Consider the following 13,701-nt stretch of genomic DNA (forward strand, 5'->3'; position numbering starts at 1 on the left):
AAGTAAAAAATACAGATGCAGGGCAGAGATAAGAAAAGTCAGTGGTGCTATTTTTATTAATATGTGTTGACCCGTAGTGATAACAGTGTAATAAATTAGTGAAGGTCACATTTTTATTTGAGTGTCAGCCTTTATTTTCTGATTGCTTTTTAAATACTTTTATATGATTGTTATTAGTCATTATTCTGACTAGTATTGGTTTAAAATATGGAACTAACTTTTTCTCATCCTTTAGCGTAAGATGTGTAAATATGTCCTGTTTGTGTGCACAGCAGCAGGATTTTGATGTTAATTCCTTGAACTCTGTCACAAAATTTCTTCTTGAAAGCACAACGGAAATATTTCAGTGGCTGACTTCACTGTGTTCAAACCACGGAAACAAAGACTTGAGTGAACTTCAGTGTGAAAATAACCGTTTTATGTGCAGCAGGTGCTCCTGCGGTTTGAGGAGCTGCTGACGCTCCGGAGCTCTGCTGCCCTCTGCTGCCCCCTGCTGCTCAGGACCGGCATCACTGTATCCGTGAGCGGAAGAGTGGGGGTCAGATCATACAGTACTCTGTCTTTAATTCTTATAACTTTGTACTTTATAGCTCAGAATCATTCTTGCTTTTATTTTGTAGAGACTTGGCTGCTGAGACTTCCTCTTTTATGGCAAAAATGAAAAGCGGTTCCCTCATTTCCATCCTCAGAACTTTGGGTGGGTTTAAAACATTTTATTATCTTTAAAACCATCCATCAGGAACCCCGAACACTGGAACGAGCTACACACTTGATATACTCACCGTTATGTGTCACTGACCTCTTTATGTCTTTATTTTGTTATTTTTATTCATTTGTAAAACTTTTCTTCTGCAGTTGCTTTTATTATTCATTACTATTCGTGACTCATATTAACACGTTTTCTTTTCATTTATGTGGACGAACGGAAAGATGGGAAAAAGTAACAGATGGGGACGGGAAGGAAACACAGATGACAGGGAAGAATACGGAAGTAGCAACAAAGACTTGAGTTAAAATTCAAAAAGAAAATGTAATTAAGGAAACATGAGAGTGGCTAAAAGTACACTGCAGTGTAAGAAAACTAGGAAAAGAAAAGGACGTAAGGAAAAAAGAAAATGTTTCTGTAATATGTAATTTTAAAACACGTAATGGGTAAGCAAGGAAAAAATAAGATAAAGGGAAGAAAGACTGATTAATGATGATGTAAGACAGAGGAAGAGGAAATGAAGAGGAGATAAGAAAAGAGGGGTGAGGACAAAAGAAAATGCGGAAAAGAAAAATCAGGGAAGTATAAAGAAAGTAGGAAAAATAATAAAAAGGTAACTAGGAAAGGGAAAATATAGAGAAGGAGACAAAGGAAAACATCCGTCACCCCCACCCGGAGGTTTAAAGTGTCTGTAGCACCGCAGAAATAATAATACATTATTCTAATGTTTATTCTAATGTCACTATTAGTATTATCTGGCTCCTTTTCACATAAAGTCATTAGAAATTCACGGCTAAAAGAGACTATGCCCCAATACTCTTAAACACTACACTTCCCAAGTTACCCCGCGATCCCGGAAATGCGTCATCACTGGCGACCTTGTCTTCTTCACTTGGTTTCCTAACAGGCGCAGAGGGCGAGCATGGCGAGTAAAGATCCCGGGGTGAGTGTTTCTAAGTCTCTAGTTTAAACTCGGCTTTAAAGGAAAGTTTGGCGCGTTTTCTGCTTCAGCTCAGGATCAACCGCTCCGGGTTTCCCGCGCTTTGCACGCGCCTGGGTGACATTGTAAAAGCTTTTAGGTCTGACACGTGAGTCTGATGTAAGCAGGTTTACACTTGAAGTCATGTCAGCCAGGATCCATCCAGCCTGAAGTCACTAATGAGGCACAGGTGGGGGCCGTGAGAGCCACTTGATGCTGGTTAGCTAGCTTTACACTCAGGTGGAGAGGGGAGTTGAAGATGACGCCGGGGTCCCTTTAAAACTCTCTCAGATTATGAAATAATTGAGTTTGTAACACGTGTACACGCATTAGAAGTAAATTCACTGAAAATATTACAAGTCTTAATTCCAGACGTGCTTTCACTGATGCACCTGAGTAACACACTCAGGTGCATCAGGTGTGCAGGCAGGTGAGTCTGCAATCACTAATGTTACACAGGCTAATTAACCCGCAGCCAGCACAACAAACCAAAGAAAGCTGATTCTCTTTAAATCTAATTATGTTTTGTGGTTTTTGCATGAGCCGAGTTTAAGATTAGTCCTTAAAGTTAAAACAGATGATCAGACGTGCCCAGCCTTGTGTTAATGTTTGTGTGCCGTTGTTTTTTTAGGATAGTTTATTTTTAGAGAGAATTTGAGTGTCCTCTAAAGATGTGGCATGTTTCTGCGGCAGGCCATGTAGAGATAAAGAGAGGGGGGTTGTCCACCCAGAGTCAAGGTCACTGAGTTTTAACCATGAGTGGGTTTTAAACAGACTCCTGTTAGTGTCCCTGCATGAGCGAGCACAGGGGGAGATTTACTGAAATCCTTGTGTTTCAGGGTTTTCTGCAGCAGCTGCGGCAGATCGCAGGCAGGATGTCTTCAGGACCTCGGGGCGCAGGACTCGGCTTGAAGCTGCTGATTGGTGCTGGAGCTCTGGCTTACACAGTCAAGGAAGCCACGTACACAGGTAACCCTCAGTCACTGTGAATGCATGAATATTCAGCACACCTGGGGCTCTGATCCCTGACACTCTCCTGGAGTAATCTGTCATATTTAGTGTGACAGTTCTTTATATATCTTTTATAAAAGCTTGTCTTTGGTTTGTGGTGCCGGGTCGAAGCTCGATTCTGTCCTTTATTGATACAAAAACATGGGATTGCCTGAAGCTGCTCTGCAAGTTTGCAGCTTTGATTAAGGAAAAGTGGAGTTGGGCTACAGCTGTTACCCAGTCACAGACTGATGATGATGATGATGATGATGTAAATTCTGCATCTAACAGAGGTCGGCTCAGGCTTATGAAACAAGAAGTGATTAAATATGGATTAAATATTTACTCACTAAATGGTTTTCAAAGGGAAGTCTGCTCCACCTGCAAGCACTGGCACCAACGGGCTGTTTTTTATTATATGAAAGACTTTTAATTTCTAAAACTCAGTAGGATGAGAGGTGGGCCTTTCCTGTATCTCTGATTTCTGTGAAAGCTTCAGAGAGGCTGATGGTGCTCAGTGGTGAAATAAAATCTTGTCCCTTCTCAGTTTAAATCCTCTGAGACATCTGTGGAAAAAGTAAAGTTACACATCTTTCTTCTCGTGCTTGTATTAATTTTCATCTTGATCTCGTGTCTCACCAAGTAAAATCTAAAACATATTCACTGTTTAATTTATTTAAAGTGTTTTCTGCTCATTTCCAGATCAGTGTTTTATATTTTTGTTAGAGCAGCTTAGCATGAGTCCCAGTTCACGGGCCTCGATGCCCCTCAGCTGTCTGTAAGAAGCTGTTTTACCTTCAGTTTAAGTCAAATTCTGTGCGTGAGCGGACACGTCAACAACAAGGTCTCTCTGTGACATCATCGAGGTCCAAGAGCAGGAAAGAACTGTGTGAAACTGAGTATTTAGCGCATTCTGAGCTTAACAGGCTGGAGTGTGTCAGCAGCGATGTCATTAGCATCGTTGTTGTGATGCCTGAGTTCACACAGCAGAGAGCAGGTCTGTGTTTGTAGTTTATGTTCCTGAGTGGGAGCTTCAGGCCGGTGAAAACGTAGAAACGACTGAAGAACAGAGCTCAGGTTTCAGTCTGAGTTTCCTGTGTGCAGTGGAAGGAGGTCAGAGGGCGATCATCTTCAACCGGATCGGAGGGATGCAGATGGACACGGTGCTCGCCGAGGGACTCCACTTCAGGTACGAGTCCACACCCACACTGTTGCCATAGCAACCAGCTCATACTGACTGACAGGTGACTGATGCTGCGTGTTGGCTCATATTAATGGGCGTGGTTGTTTGGAGGTGTGGGCGGGTTTGTTAGCGTAGCGACTGTAACACAGTCAGAAAGTGTTTTAATTCTGTTTCACTGCTCCGTTTGCTCTGTTTCTAAATAATCTTCCTCAGCGCCTGCACAGCCTCCTCGACACATTTAAGACTTTCTAATCTTTATTTTCTATTAAAGTTTCTCTAAATTTGACCTTTTCTGAGTTGATTTATAAAAATGGCTTTTCCTTTTAGAGTTTCAATCAGTGCTGAGCCACACACAGCAGAGTTTTCAGTGTACCGACTTTCTACTCCTGCAGAGTAGATGGACATGCACATGAAGGTGCACCCCCCAACACCTCTGATGATTCCTGCATTAGAAACCTGTGTCATAAAAATGATTGACAGATCCATGTTTACCAGCAAACTAACTGATGTGATTCTGTGCGTCTGTCTTCAGGATACCCTGGATTCAGTATCCCATCATCTATGACATCAGAGCCAGACCCAGAAAGATCTCCTCTCTCACTGGAAGCAAAGGTCAGACGCCTCCTTCATAAAACCGATGACCGTCTGTGCACGTTTGGTTTTAGAGGAAAACAAGTTCCAGTTTTCAGACTTTTTCAAACAGAGCAGAGTCCTGCAGGCTCGAGGACACGTCAGGTTATCCTCCAAGTCTTAGATTAAGCTTTTAATCATCATTAAACCTTCATTAAGTGTCAGTAAAGCTGCTTCTCAGCATTGTTGGAAACTCCACAGGTACAGATCAGCTTTGTGTTTTAATGTGTTTATGTGTTGCTTGGTTACAGATAATCAATGAAAAAGTAGATCAATCAGATTCAAACAAGGCCCCAATACTTTATTGGGCCATCTGTGGATTATTTCCCATTAAAAAAAAACAAAGCTGGTTTTACTCATTGACATATCGGAGGTGTGAAGCGAGCCTGTGCATAATCATGAATAAGCTTCAAATAAAATCCGACAAAGTTCAGTCAAGTTGAACCTTTTTACCACAACACCTGAAATGTTTGTATCAGTCGTGTGAATCTCACAGAACAGCAGAGATGGTTGGTTAGTCTGAGATCAGCAGCTGTCACAGATGTTCAGGTTCTGACTGGTTCTGTCTCAGACCTGCAGATGGTCAACGTCTCCCTGCGAGTTCTGTCCCGGCCGCTGGCGTCCAACCTGCCCGTCCTCTACCAGCACCTGGGACAGGACTACGACGAACGCGTGCTGCCCTCCATCGTCAATGAGGTGCTGAAGAGCGTGGTGGCCAAGTTCAACGCCTCGCAGCTCATCACGCAGAGAGCGCAGGTACAAACACGCCAGGCAGAGCGGTGCGCTTTGCTTGAATCTGTTTAATCACGTGTGCTGATGTGGGCTCAAACAGACGGACCTGAGGAGGAGCTCAATCCAAAACACATATAATTACATTATGGAAGCTCAGACTGTTGCATCACATTTATTATTTCTCTTCGGGGTCACCTGTGCCTCGTCGTCTGATAACCCAAAGCTGGGCTGCAGCTCAGTGCGGTGGTTGTTCCAGAGGTCCTTAGACCTCCGAGGTGAGGCACCCCGAACGTGCCCTGGTCAGATACCTGAATCAGCTCAGCTCGAAGGAGGTGCGGCTCCACTCTGAGCTCCCTGTGGATGTAAGCTCCTTAGTGTGTCTGAGAGCTGAGCTCAGACGCTCTGTGGAGGAAGCTTATTTTGGCTTGTTTGTGTCTGCGACCTCGGCCTTTCAGCCGGGGTCATGACCTGAGGTGAGGCTTGGATCCTGGTGACCTGAAAGCTTCACTGTCTGGTTCAGGTCTGTGCACCATTACGCTCTGGTGCTACACTGTGACACTGACCAACACTGTGGGAACGACTCTCCCGATCCACGGGAGCTCTGTGGAGTGTTTTCCTGCAGAGGGCCAGTCAGAAGTCCTGACTGATCCTGCAGCTCGATATGAACTTGATATTTCAGAGTTCTTGATGATCACGTTCAATGATCTGACGCTGAGGTCGTCCTCTGTCTGACTTCTTCTCCTTCAGGTTTCCATGCTGATCCGCAGGGAGCTGTTTGAGCGGGCCAAAGACTTCAACATCATCCTGGACGACGTGGCCATCACCGAGCTCAGCTTCAGCCGCGAGTACACGGCCGCCGTGGAGGCCAAACAAGTCGGTGAGTGAAGAGTCGCTCAGTCTTTGTCCTGCAGCCACATTTCTGACCTCCGGGACTCGATGATTACTGCGTCCACCTGACAGTAACAGCTGGTTTATCAAAGCAGCGTGTGGAGAGTGAAATGATTTATGTTTATTGGAGGTAAAATAATGAGACTTCCTGTGACCTGAAGCTAAATACATACATTACCCAGATTAAACCAGAGTGATGAACTTACAAAACAATCACATAAAAGGTCGTTGACCTGCTGGGTGTCTCTGCTCTGCAGTGATGAACGATTGTTGTGTTTGTTCCTCTTCAGCCCAGCAGGAGGCGCAGCGAGCTCAGTTTTACGTGGAGAAGGCCAAACAGGACCAGCGGCAGAAGATCATCCAGGCTGAAGGAGAAGCTCAGGCCGCCAAGATGGTGAGCTCAGCTTTGGAGGGAGATGTTTTTAAGATGAATTACTTTCTTCCATTAAAAATCAAAAATGAACAGCGCACATCTGTGGTGTGCCACAGCAGTCCCTCCAAACTTTAGCCTCGGTCCGAAACCTGAAACTCTGAGACTCAGACAAACGTTTGGTTCGTTATAACGTTCAGACCTGAAACACCTCAGCAGATACAGAAACTGAACTCTTGCAGACAAAATTATTGAGCCTAATACTGTAATTATAATTACTGGGTAAAAATAAATAAGTTTCTAGCAGAGAGGAGCTGCAGGAGTCAGTTTTTCAACAAACTCGTTCATTAAAGGTCAGCAGGTCACGTGTTCGTAGACAGGAGGCCTCTGGCTGTGTTTGGATTTCGGGCTGAGCTTTTTGTGAGTTAGCAGGTTCAACAAAGCCTCAAACCCAAGTCAGAGACAACAGCGTGACGTCTCTCTGTGAACTCAGACTGACTCAGATCTGACTGATCAGCAGGCGATTAGAGATGTCTGAGGAATATCAACAGTCGCTGTTCCTCTGAACAGGACACGAGCAGCGCTGCAGAAACCAGAACCTCTGTGAGCTCATAAGTTCACGTTAATCACTCGTTTGTAGGTTTATCACAGAGAAACTTCAGTAAATGTAAGTTCTGTTACTCCAGCAGCATAAAACACATCAGTGACTGAGCATGCTCAGAGTTCACGTCATTGATGACAACACATCACACTTATTAGCTCATCAGGAAAAGGAAAGAATCTGTGATAATGTCTCTTCCAGCCCGGGCTGTGCGGCCGGCATTAGCTCGGCGTCACCCACACGTTAATGCTTCCTCGTATCACCCTCCGTTCCTCAGAGACGTCTCTTTGTGCTGGTGATGCTTTCAGCTGCTTCCTTATCCCAGTGAGAGCCCCACAGTGGGCAGCTCCTCCACAGTTTTGCATTCCTGACACAGCCCCAGCGGGATGCGTCTCTTCCCGGGATCAAACCGGGAATCTTATACTTGCAGATCTCAGACGTGAGGAAGCTGAAGCTGAGTCCATGTAGCGCCTCAGACGACCTCTGAGCAGTTTGGATGGCGGTGTGAGAGCAGCTGTTTCCAGCTGTTGTTTTTGTTAAACATCTGCAGTCATTCAGCGCTTTCAAGGATTTTTACGAGTTAGTATCCAAAAACAAAGCGAGTGTGCTTGTTGCTGTGACTGCACTCGTGTGAATACCTGCTCTGTGTGAACTCGCTCACCTCGCCTTGTGAGAACCAGAAGCACCTCAAACAAACACTTCATCCAAAAATGCGCTAATTATTTTCTCTGCATGTCAACGTGCGTGCGAAGCCGAGCGGCGACACGCCCGCAGCTTCGATCCCGCTCGTCGTTAGTTTGAGCACTGGGAGTGGCTTGCTCGGCCCGCTGCTCGCTCTCCTGCAGGTGTGGAGCGCTCACTAACAGCCTGTTTGTGTCTGCTGCAGCTGGGCGAGGCCGTGACCAAGAATCCAGGTTACCTGAAACTCAGGAAGATCCGGGCGGCGCAGAACATCGCCAAGACGGTAAGAAACACGACCCTCACGATGTTCGTCTGACACGTTTTAACCCTCAAAGCCTGAAACAGAATCCCAGAAATAAAAACACATTTCACTCCTCCACAGTCACAGTTCTCCTCTGCGTACTGTCCCTTTAAAAATGCACAAATAAGCACAAATCCAGAGTGACAGACTCCACCCTGCTGACACTGAGGCAGGGGAGAGGAGCGCGAATGCAAACAAGGCGCCTTTTGTTTGAGTCTGCAACTGTTTCCATTCAGCAGGAGGAAACCTCAGCAGAGCCGAGAGTCGTACGACGAACTCGTCACGTCACGATTCTCTTATTAAACCAACAGGTTTAAATGTAAACTCATCAGTTTTATTTATCAGAGTCCGACCCTCCTGTGACTCCTCGTGGTGGATAATAAATGAGTAAAGTGAGCAGAGGTGAAAGAATTTGTGCTGAAGAAGAAGAAAGTGGGCTGATGGCAGACGGTGAGAGGAAATGTTTAATGCAGTGATGCTGCTGTGCTGCAGTCTGAGGTCCTCCACACGACCCGAACGTTCAAGTTTTACCCCTCAGCTGTAAAAGAGGGGAGGTGTTGTCACCCGCTGTGGGGGGGTGGGCGGGTGGGTTGGCGTGGAAACATAAGTTTCTCGAGAACAAGGTGACGTAGGATTTTGAAATTCACACCAAAGGTGGAGCTGACATCAGGGTCAAAGGTCAAGTCTCTTAGGAGACTGCGGAGTCGTCAGCGATGGGATGATTAAAATGAATGTTTCAAAACGTTTACTGTGACACTCGAGTGTCACTCCTGCTGCTGTGGACACCACAGAGGAAGAGCTGGCCTCCTTTAAAGGGTGGATGCACAGGTGGTGTCTCTCACAAACCTAACACACCCGTTTCCCTTCTTTTTCTCGGTTGTTTGTTTTGTGAGTCTTTTGTCTGATCGGCCCTTTCAGGGTCACTTTGTGCGCCTCTGTCAGTCTTTAATCGTTTGAAACGCTCAGCAGTCATTGGTCGTTAGTTGGGAGCTCTTCGTGCTCGGCGTGTCGCCTCTGTCAGAGGGAAATCCTGACTGTGTCGGTGTCACTGCAACCGAATGCTGCAAAGCTGAATATGAACACGGAGCTAAAGTAGAACCAGAGCGCTGCTTTAATGTAGCTGTTGTTACATCAGCAGCAGCGCCGGCTCACCTGCTGCGCTACAAACACCTGCAGAGTAACAGAGTTAAAACCTCGATGTCCTCTCGTCCCGCCTCTAACCTGCCCCTCCTCCTCCTCTGTGTGGGAGATGAAGAGACACACATTTGAGGTTGAGAACAGCTGTTTGATGGGAGGTTTCACACTTGTCAGTTTGTCTTTGGCTGAAACTAAAAACTCAAATGTGGACCCGATGATCCTGATGTGATGTTTGGTTTTCTTCAGAGTGAACGTCACACGTGTTCTGCAGCAGCGTGGTCTCTCTGTTGGTCTGATTTTCATCACCAGAGTAAACTCGTTACTCGGAGCAGCGTGGCGTTCTCCTGGTTAAGAATCGCTCTTTGTACAGTAACTAACAACAGCTGAGCCGAGCAGTGATGCAGGATCGGCCTCAGCAGCTGCAGCTGACGTGAACAAAAACAGTTAAAGACATTTGTTCTATATTCATTAATCACTGGACGGCGGACGTTTGGTTCGAGTTCGACCGTGTTGAGCTGCCATGTGTGATCCAGACCACCAGGTGGCGCCAAGAGAGCAGGAATGTAACCGAAAGCAGGACTGAAACAAAAGGTTCAGACTGTAAACTGTCTGTTTTTGTCCTCAGCTCTGACCTTTGACCTCCACTCATGCATCAGCCCACAGCAGGAAATGTCGAGCATTAATTCTGGATTTAATTATCTGAAATTAAAGCAGTAAAGAAACGTTTTAAAAGAACGCAGATCAGGTGGAAGAGGCCGAAACGATGATCAGCAGCAACAGAAGAGAGAAACGCGGCTTCATCGAGGCTTTAAAGTTGAATTTACATCAACGTCACGGTCGAATCATACGATCACTTAAAGCGACGAGCAGGAAAAACAAACCTTCGTGAAGCAGAGTGATGCACTCGCCTCTACACTCACACAAAATACAATCAAATCATGGATGAAGCAAACACGTTAAACAGAGATCGCAGGCTTCAAATCCACGACTCAGAGGAATAAACATACAGAGATACCATAACGTTTCAAAGAGTTTTAGATATAAAATCCTGAACCTGACGAGGGAGGTGGAACCTGAAAACACGAGGAAGGAAGCCGTGAACCGACCTTGTGACCGACCGCGAGCTGTGACTAATACAAGGAAACTGTGGAAGGCAAGCAGAGAGGAGATGGAGCTGCTCCGCCCCCCTGACTTCAGACACAGGTGGACTTCAGCAGCCAATCAGAGCAGAGAGCAGGTTAATGAGGATGATGAAACAGCAGCATAAGTAAGGGAGGATTCAGGGTCACCTGGTCCAGCCCTAACTATATGCTTTAGCAAAAAGGAAAGTTTGAAGCCTAATCTTGAAAGTAGAGATAGTGTCTGTCTCCTGAATCCAAACTGGAAGCTGGTTCCACAGAAGAGGGGCCTGAAAACTGAAGGCTCTGCCTCCCATTCTACTTTTAAATACTCTAGGAACAACAAGTAGGCCTGCAGTGTGAGAGCGAAGTGCTCTAATAGGGTGATATGGTACTACAAGGTCATTAAGATAAGATGGGCCCTGATTATTTAAGACCTTGTGATGAGGAGGATTTAAAATTCCGGTGAAGAGAAGTTGATGTGGGAGAAATCTCTCTGGTTCTTGGTCCGTGTTGGTGCGCTCGCTGTCGCTGTGGCGTTGGGTTTGGAGCTTCATTCAGACTGACTGCCCAAATCTATCAGAGCTAATGTGGTGGTGATAATTAGCAGTGACTGAGACACCGTGCGAGTGTTTGTCTCCACCAGAGTATCACTGATGACGCTCATTCATTAGCAGCTCTGAGCACCTTTTTCATGGCGGCGTGATCGCTCTCACACGGGAGGAACGTCATCGGGACCGGGCGTTTGGCTGGCGTCATGCGTCTCCTACATGGATGGCGAGCGTGCTCGGCAGCTCTCGCTCTGCTGTGAATCAGCTCAGTGTTGAAACTCGGACAGTGTTCCCATTGTGCTCAGTCAGGCCTGCAGGCGACCTCCCACCGGTGTTGTCTCTCTGCTCACTCTGTGTGTGTTTGACCTGCAGGTGGCGCAGTCCCAAAACAAAGTGTACCTGAACGCCGACAGCCTGGTGCTCAACCTGCAGGACAGCAAAAGCTTCAAGTAAGTTCACCTTTTTCACTGGACCAATGAGGTCAAAGCTCTCGGTTATTCAGTGCCGTCTGAACACAGACGGTCCAATAAAACACGACACAGTCACAGAGACAGCAGCTCTGTTTGCTGAGTGTGGCCACACTTCTTCAACATCAAACCTTTAACTTTAATCTGTAGTCCTGTGTCGACGCCCCGGTGCAGTCTGTGCTGTTTTCTGCGGTCGCATGTTGACCTGAGAGGAGTTTGTTTCACTGAAGCAGCATCGAGTCTTTCAGAGTTCTCGAGTCGATGCTGGAAGAGTCTAAACTCTGGAGTTAGCACAATAATGAGGAAGATGCACGGATAAAGGATCGACTACACATTAATATTTAAACATGAGTGAAGAGTGTCTGACTCTAATTTATAGACTTTTTCTTTTGTCTTTAATTTTTGTGCTTTATTTAGTTTTAGTGTTTTGGTGTCTCAGCTCCTGTTGTTTTAACCAGTTATGAGTAATTGTGACTGGACCTCGCTCTGGGGTCAGTTCCCTGTTTCACAGGCTTTAAAGAAACCGATTTGCATTTGAACCAACATATAAATCATTTAGATTCAAATTCTCCAGAGTTTCATGACGTTCAGCTTTGTGGTTTTTATATAAACCTGCTAACAAAGTCTGGAGCTGACATAGCACCAGTGCCCAGCTCCTACTTACAGAGGGGAACTCACACCATGTAAGGAAACTTTTTGGTTGTTAAATCTGCTGCTCAAAGTGTTTAAAGTCTGATTAAAACCCACAAACGTGACATTGTTTTTGTTTCGTACACGTTGTGGGGAGTGCTGAGGTTCAGGCCTGGATTTACGGGTCTTTATGAGGTCAATCGGAGGTGTTGTTGGAGTCTACACCTGCTCAATAACCACGATGTTGGTGTGCTGTCCACTGAGCGTTTGTAATGTTTCACTCTTTGTCTTCCTTCCAGTTTGTCGCTCTTGAAGAAGTAAGAAGCTGCTTCTCATCATTCCTTCAGTTCTGCTTCTGCAGAAAGAAAACCCCTCCGGTCTTCTCCCACTTCTCCCCGCCGGTCGATCCCACAGCAGATTTATCGGTGATCGGCTTCGTTTCCAGGACACCGAGCCTGACTTTCATGTCTGATAATGTAACGTTTACAGACGTTTTTCTCCTTTTTTGTAGAATCAGGAAAAGCTTTTTATTTGTGTGAAGTAGTTCCTCTCTGATGCAACCTTCTGCTTTTCGGAGTTTTCGAACTTCCTCTCTGCACAAAAACAACCTCATGAACACTTTTCATTAGCACAGCTTAATTTATACGTGACCTGTCGTACAGCACAGAGCTCAAAGTAACAGTTTGACGTGTCGCTCTGAACTTTTCAAACACTATCAGAATGTTTTTCTGTTACTTTGTCAGAAAACTCAAACAAACAAACTCTGGTCTCCGGCGTTAAAGCCGACGTTTGCGTCTGACATGTGATCGTAGATCTGACCCTGATAGAAATGCAGGCGCGTTGCTGTCTGACTGCAGGAGGACTGCAGAACGAGTCCACCTGTCCGTGCTGACGCAGTCCGACAGGGAGCAGGTGAGCGCGTCTGCCTCGCGGCGCCTCGTGTGAAGACTCAGAGATCAGAGGCTTCCTGGACGCCGTCGGCAGGTCAGAGCTGCGGTGACTCAGCGCTCGCAGCAGCTTTTGTGTTTTGTAACACTTCAATAAGCGTCTCATTCAACATAAAACCTCAAACGCTGCTGAGTCACCATCGTTAATGCCAGCCAGTGTTTCTGTCAGCGTGCCGCCTTCTAACACACCGCAGTTTGTTTGGATCCATCTCCACACTGGTCGATGTTTGAGCACTCACACAATTTATACTGAATAAATATGAAGTTCTTTGGAGACTTGATGCATTCACATGTTTTTATTCACTTTCCTTCTGCTCCACTGGTGGATGTTAAACACAGTGAGGTGACTGTAGCTCAGACTGACCACAGGCCCAGTGTAACATGAACAGTGGTTATTTTGAACTGTGAAGCATGCAAAGCAAAATATGGAGCTCTTGATACTCCTTAGTGCAGATTGTCTTATTCACAGGACTTTGCTCCGCATAGCACAGCGAGCCATGAAAGTCTGGGGTGTAATCTGTAATCTTACAGAAATTCCTTCTCAGAGTTTTAAGATTTGGAGAATCGAGGACCAATGAGAGCAAAGCTGCAGCAACACAGCAAACAGTGTGAGGTAACAGCCGGGTGCTGAAAGTCAAACATGTTAACTGAACATCAGAAAGTGTGAACGCCTATAAAAGCAAAGGTTTGGGCAGGTTGCAGATGTGGAACGTTCGGCTGTTTGGTAACACAGTGACACAATCTCATCAGGAGTGGATTTCCCAACGAGTTCACCCCAAGGTCAGAGCGC

General features: G+C 45.9%; 1 protein-coding gene across 1 annotated transcript; it reads left to right on the forward strand.

The window, feature by feature from the left end:
• Nucleotides 1–1,540: 1,540 nt before the first annotated feature.
• LOC116314993 (prohibitin-2-like) lies at nt 1,541–13,187 on the forward strand. The gene is made up of 10 exons (XM_031733151.2): nt 1,541–1,649; nt 2,525–2,654; nt 3,780–3,864; nt 4,391–4,470; nt 5,060–5,244; nt 5,968–6,097; nt 6,399–6,502; nt 7,966–8,043; nt 11,240–11,316; nt 12,264–13,187. Exons 1-10 carry the CDS (start codon nt 1,629–1,631, stop codon nt 12,283–12,285), a joined length of 912 nt encoding a protein of 303 aa, XP_031589011.1. The 5' UTR covers nt 1,541–1,628; the 3' UTR covers nt 12,286–13,187.
• The last annotated feature ends 514 nt before the right edge of the window (nt 13,188–13,701 follow it).

Source organism: Oreochromis aureus, linkage group 18, assembly GCF_013358895.1.
Source record: "Oreochromis aureus strain Israel breed Guangdong linkage group 18, ZZ_aureus, whole genome shotgun sequence".
NCBI lineage: Eukaryota > Metazoa > Chordata > Actinopteri > Cichliformes > Cichlidae > Oreochromis > Oreochromis aureus.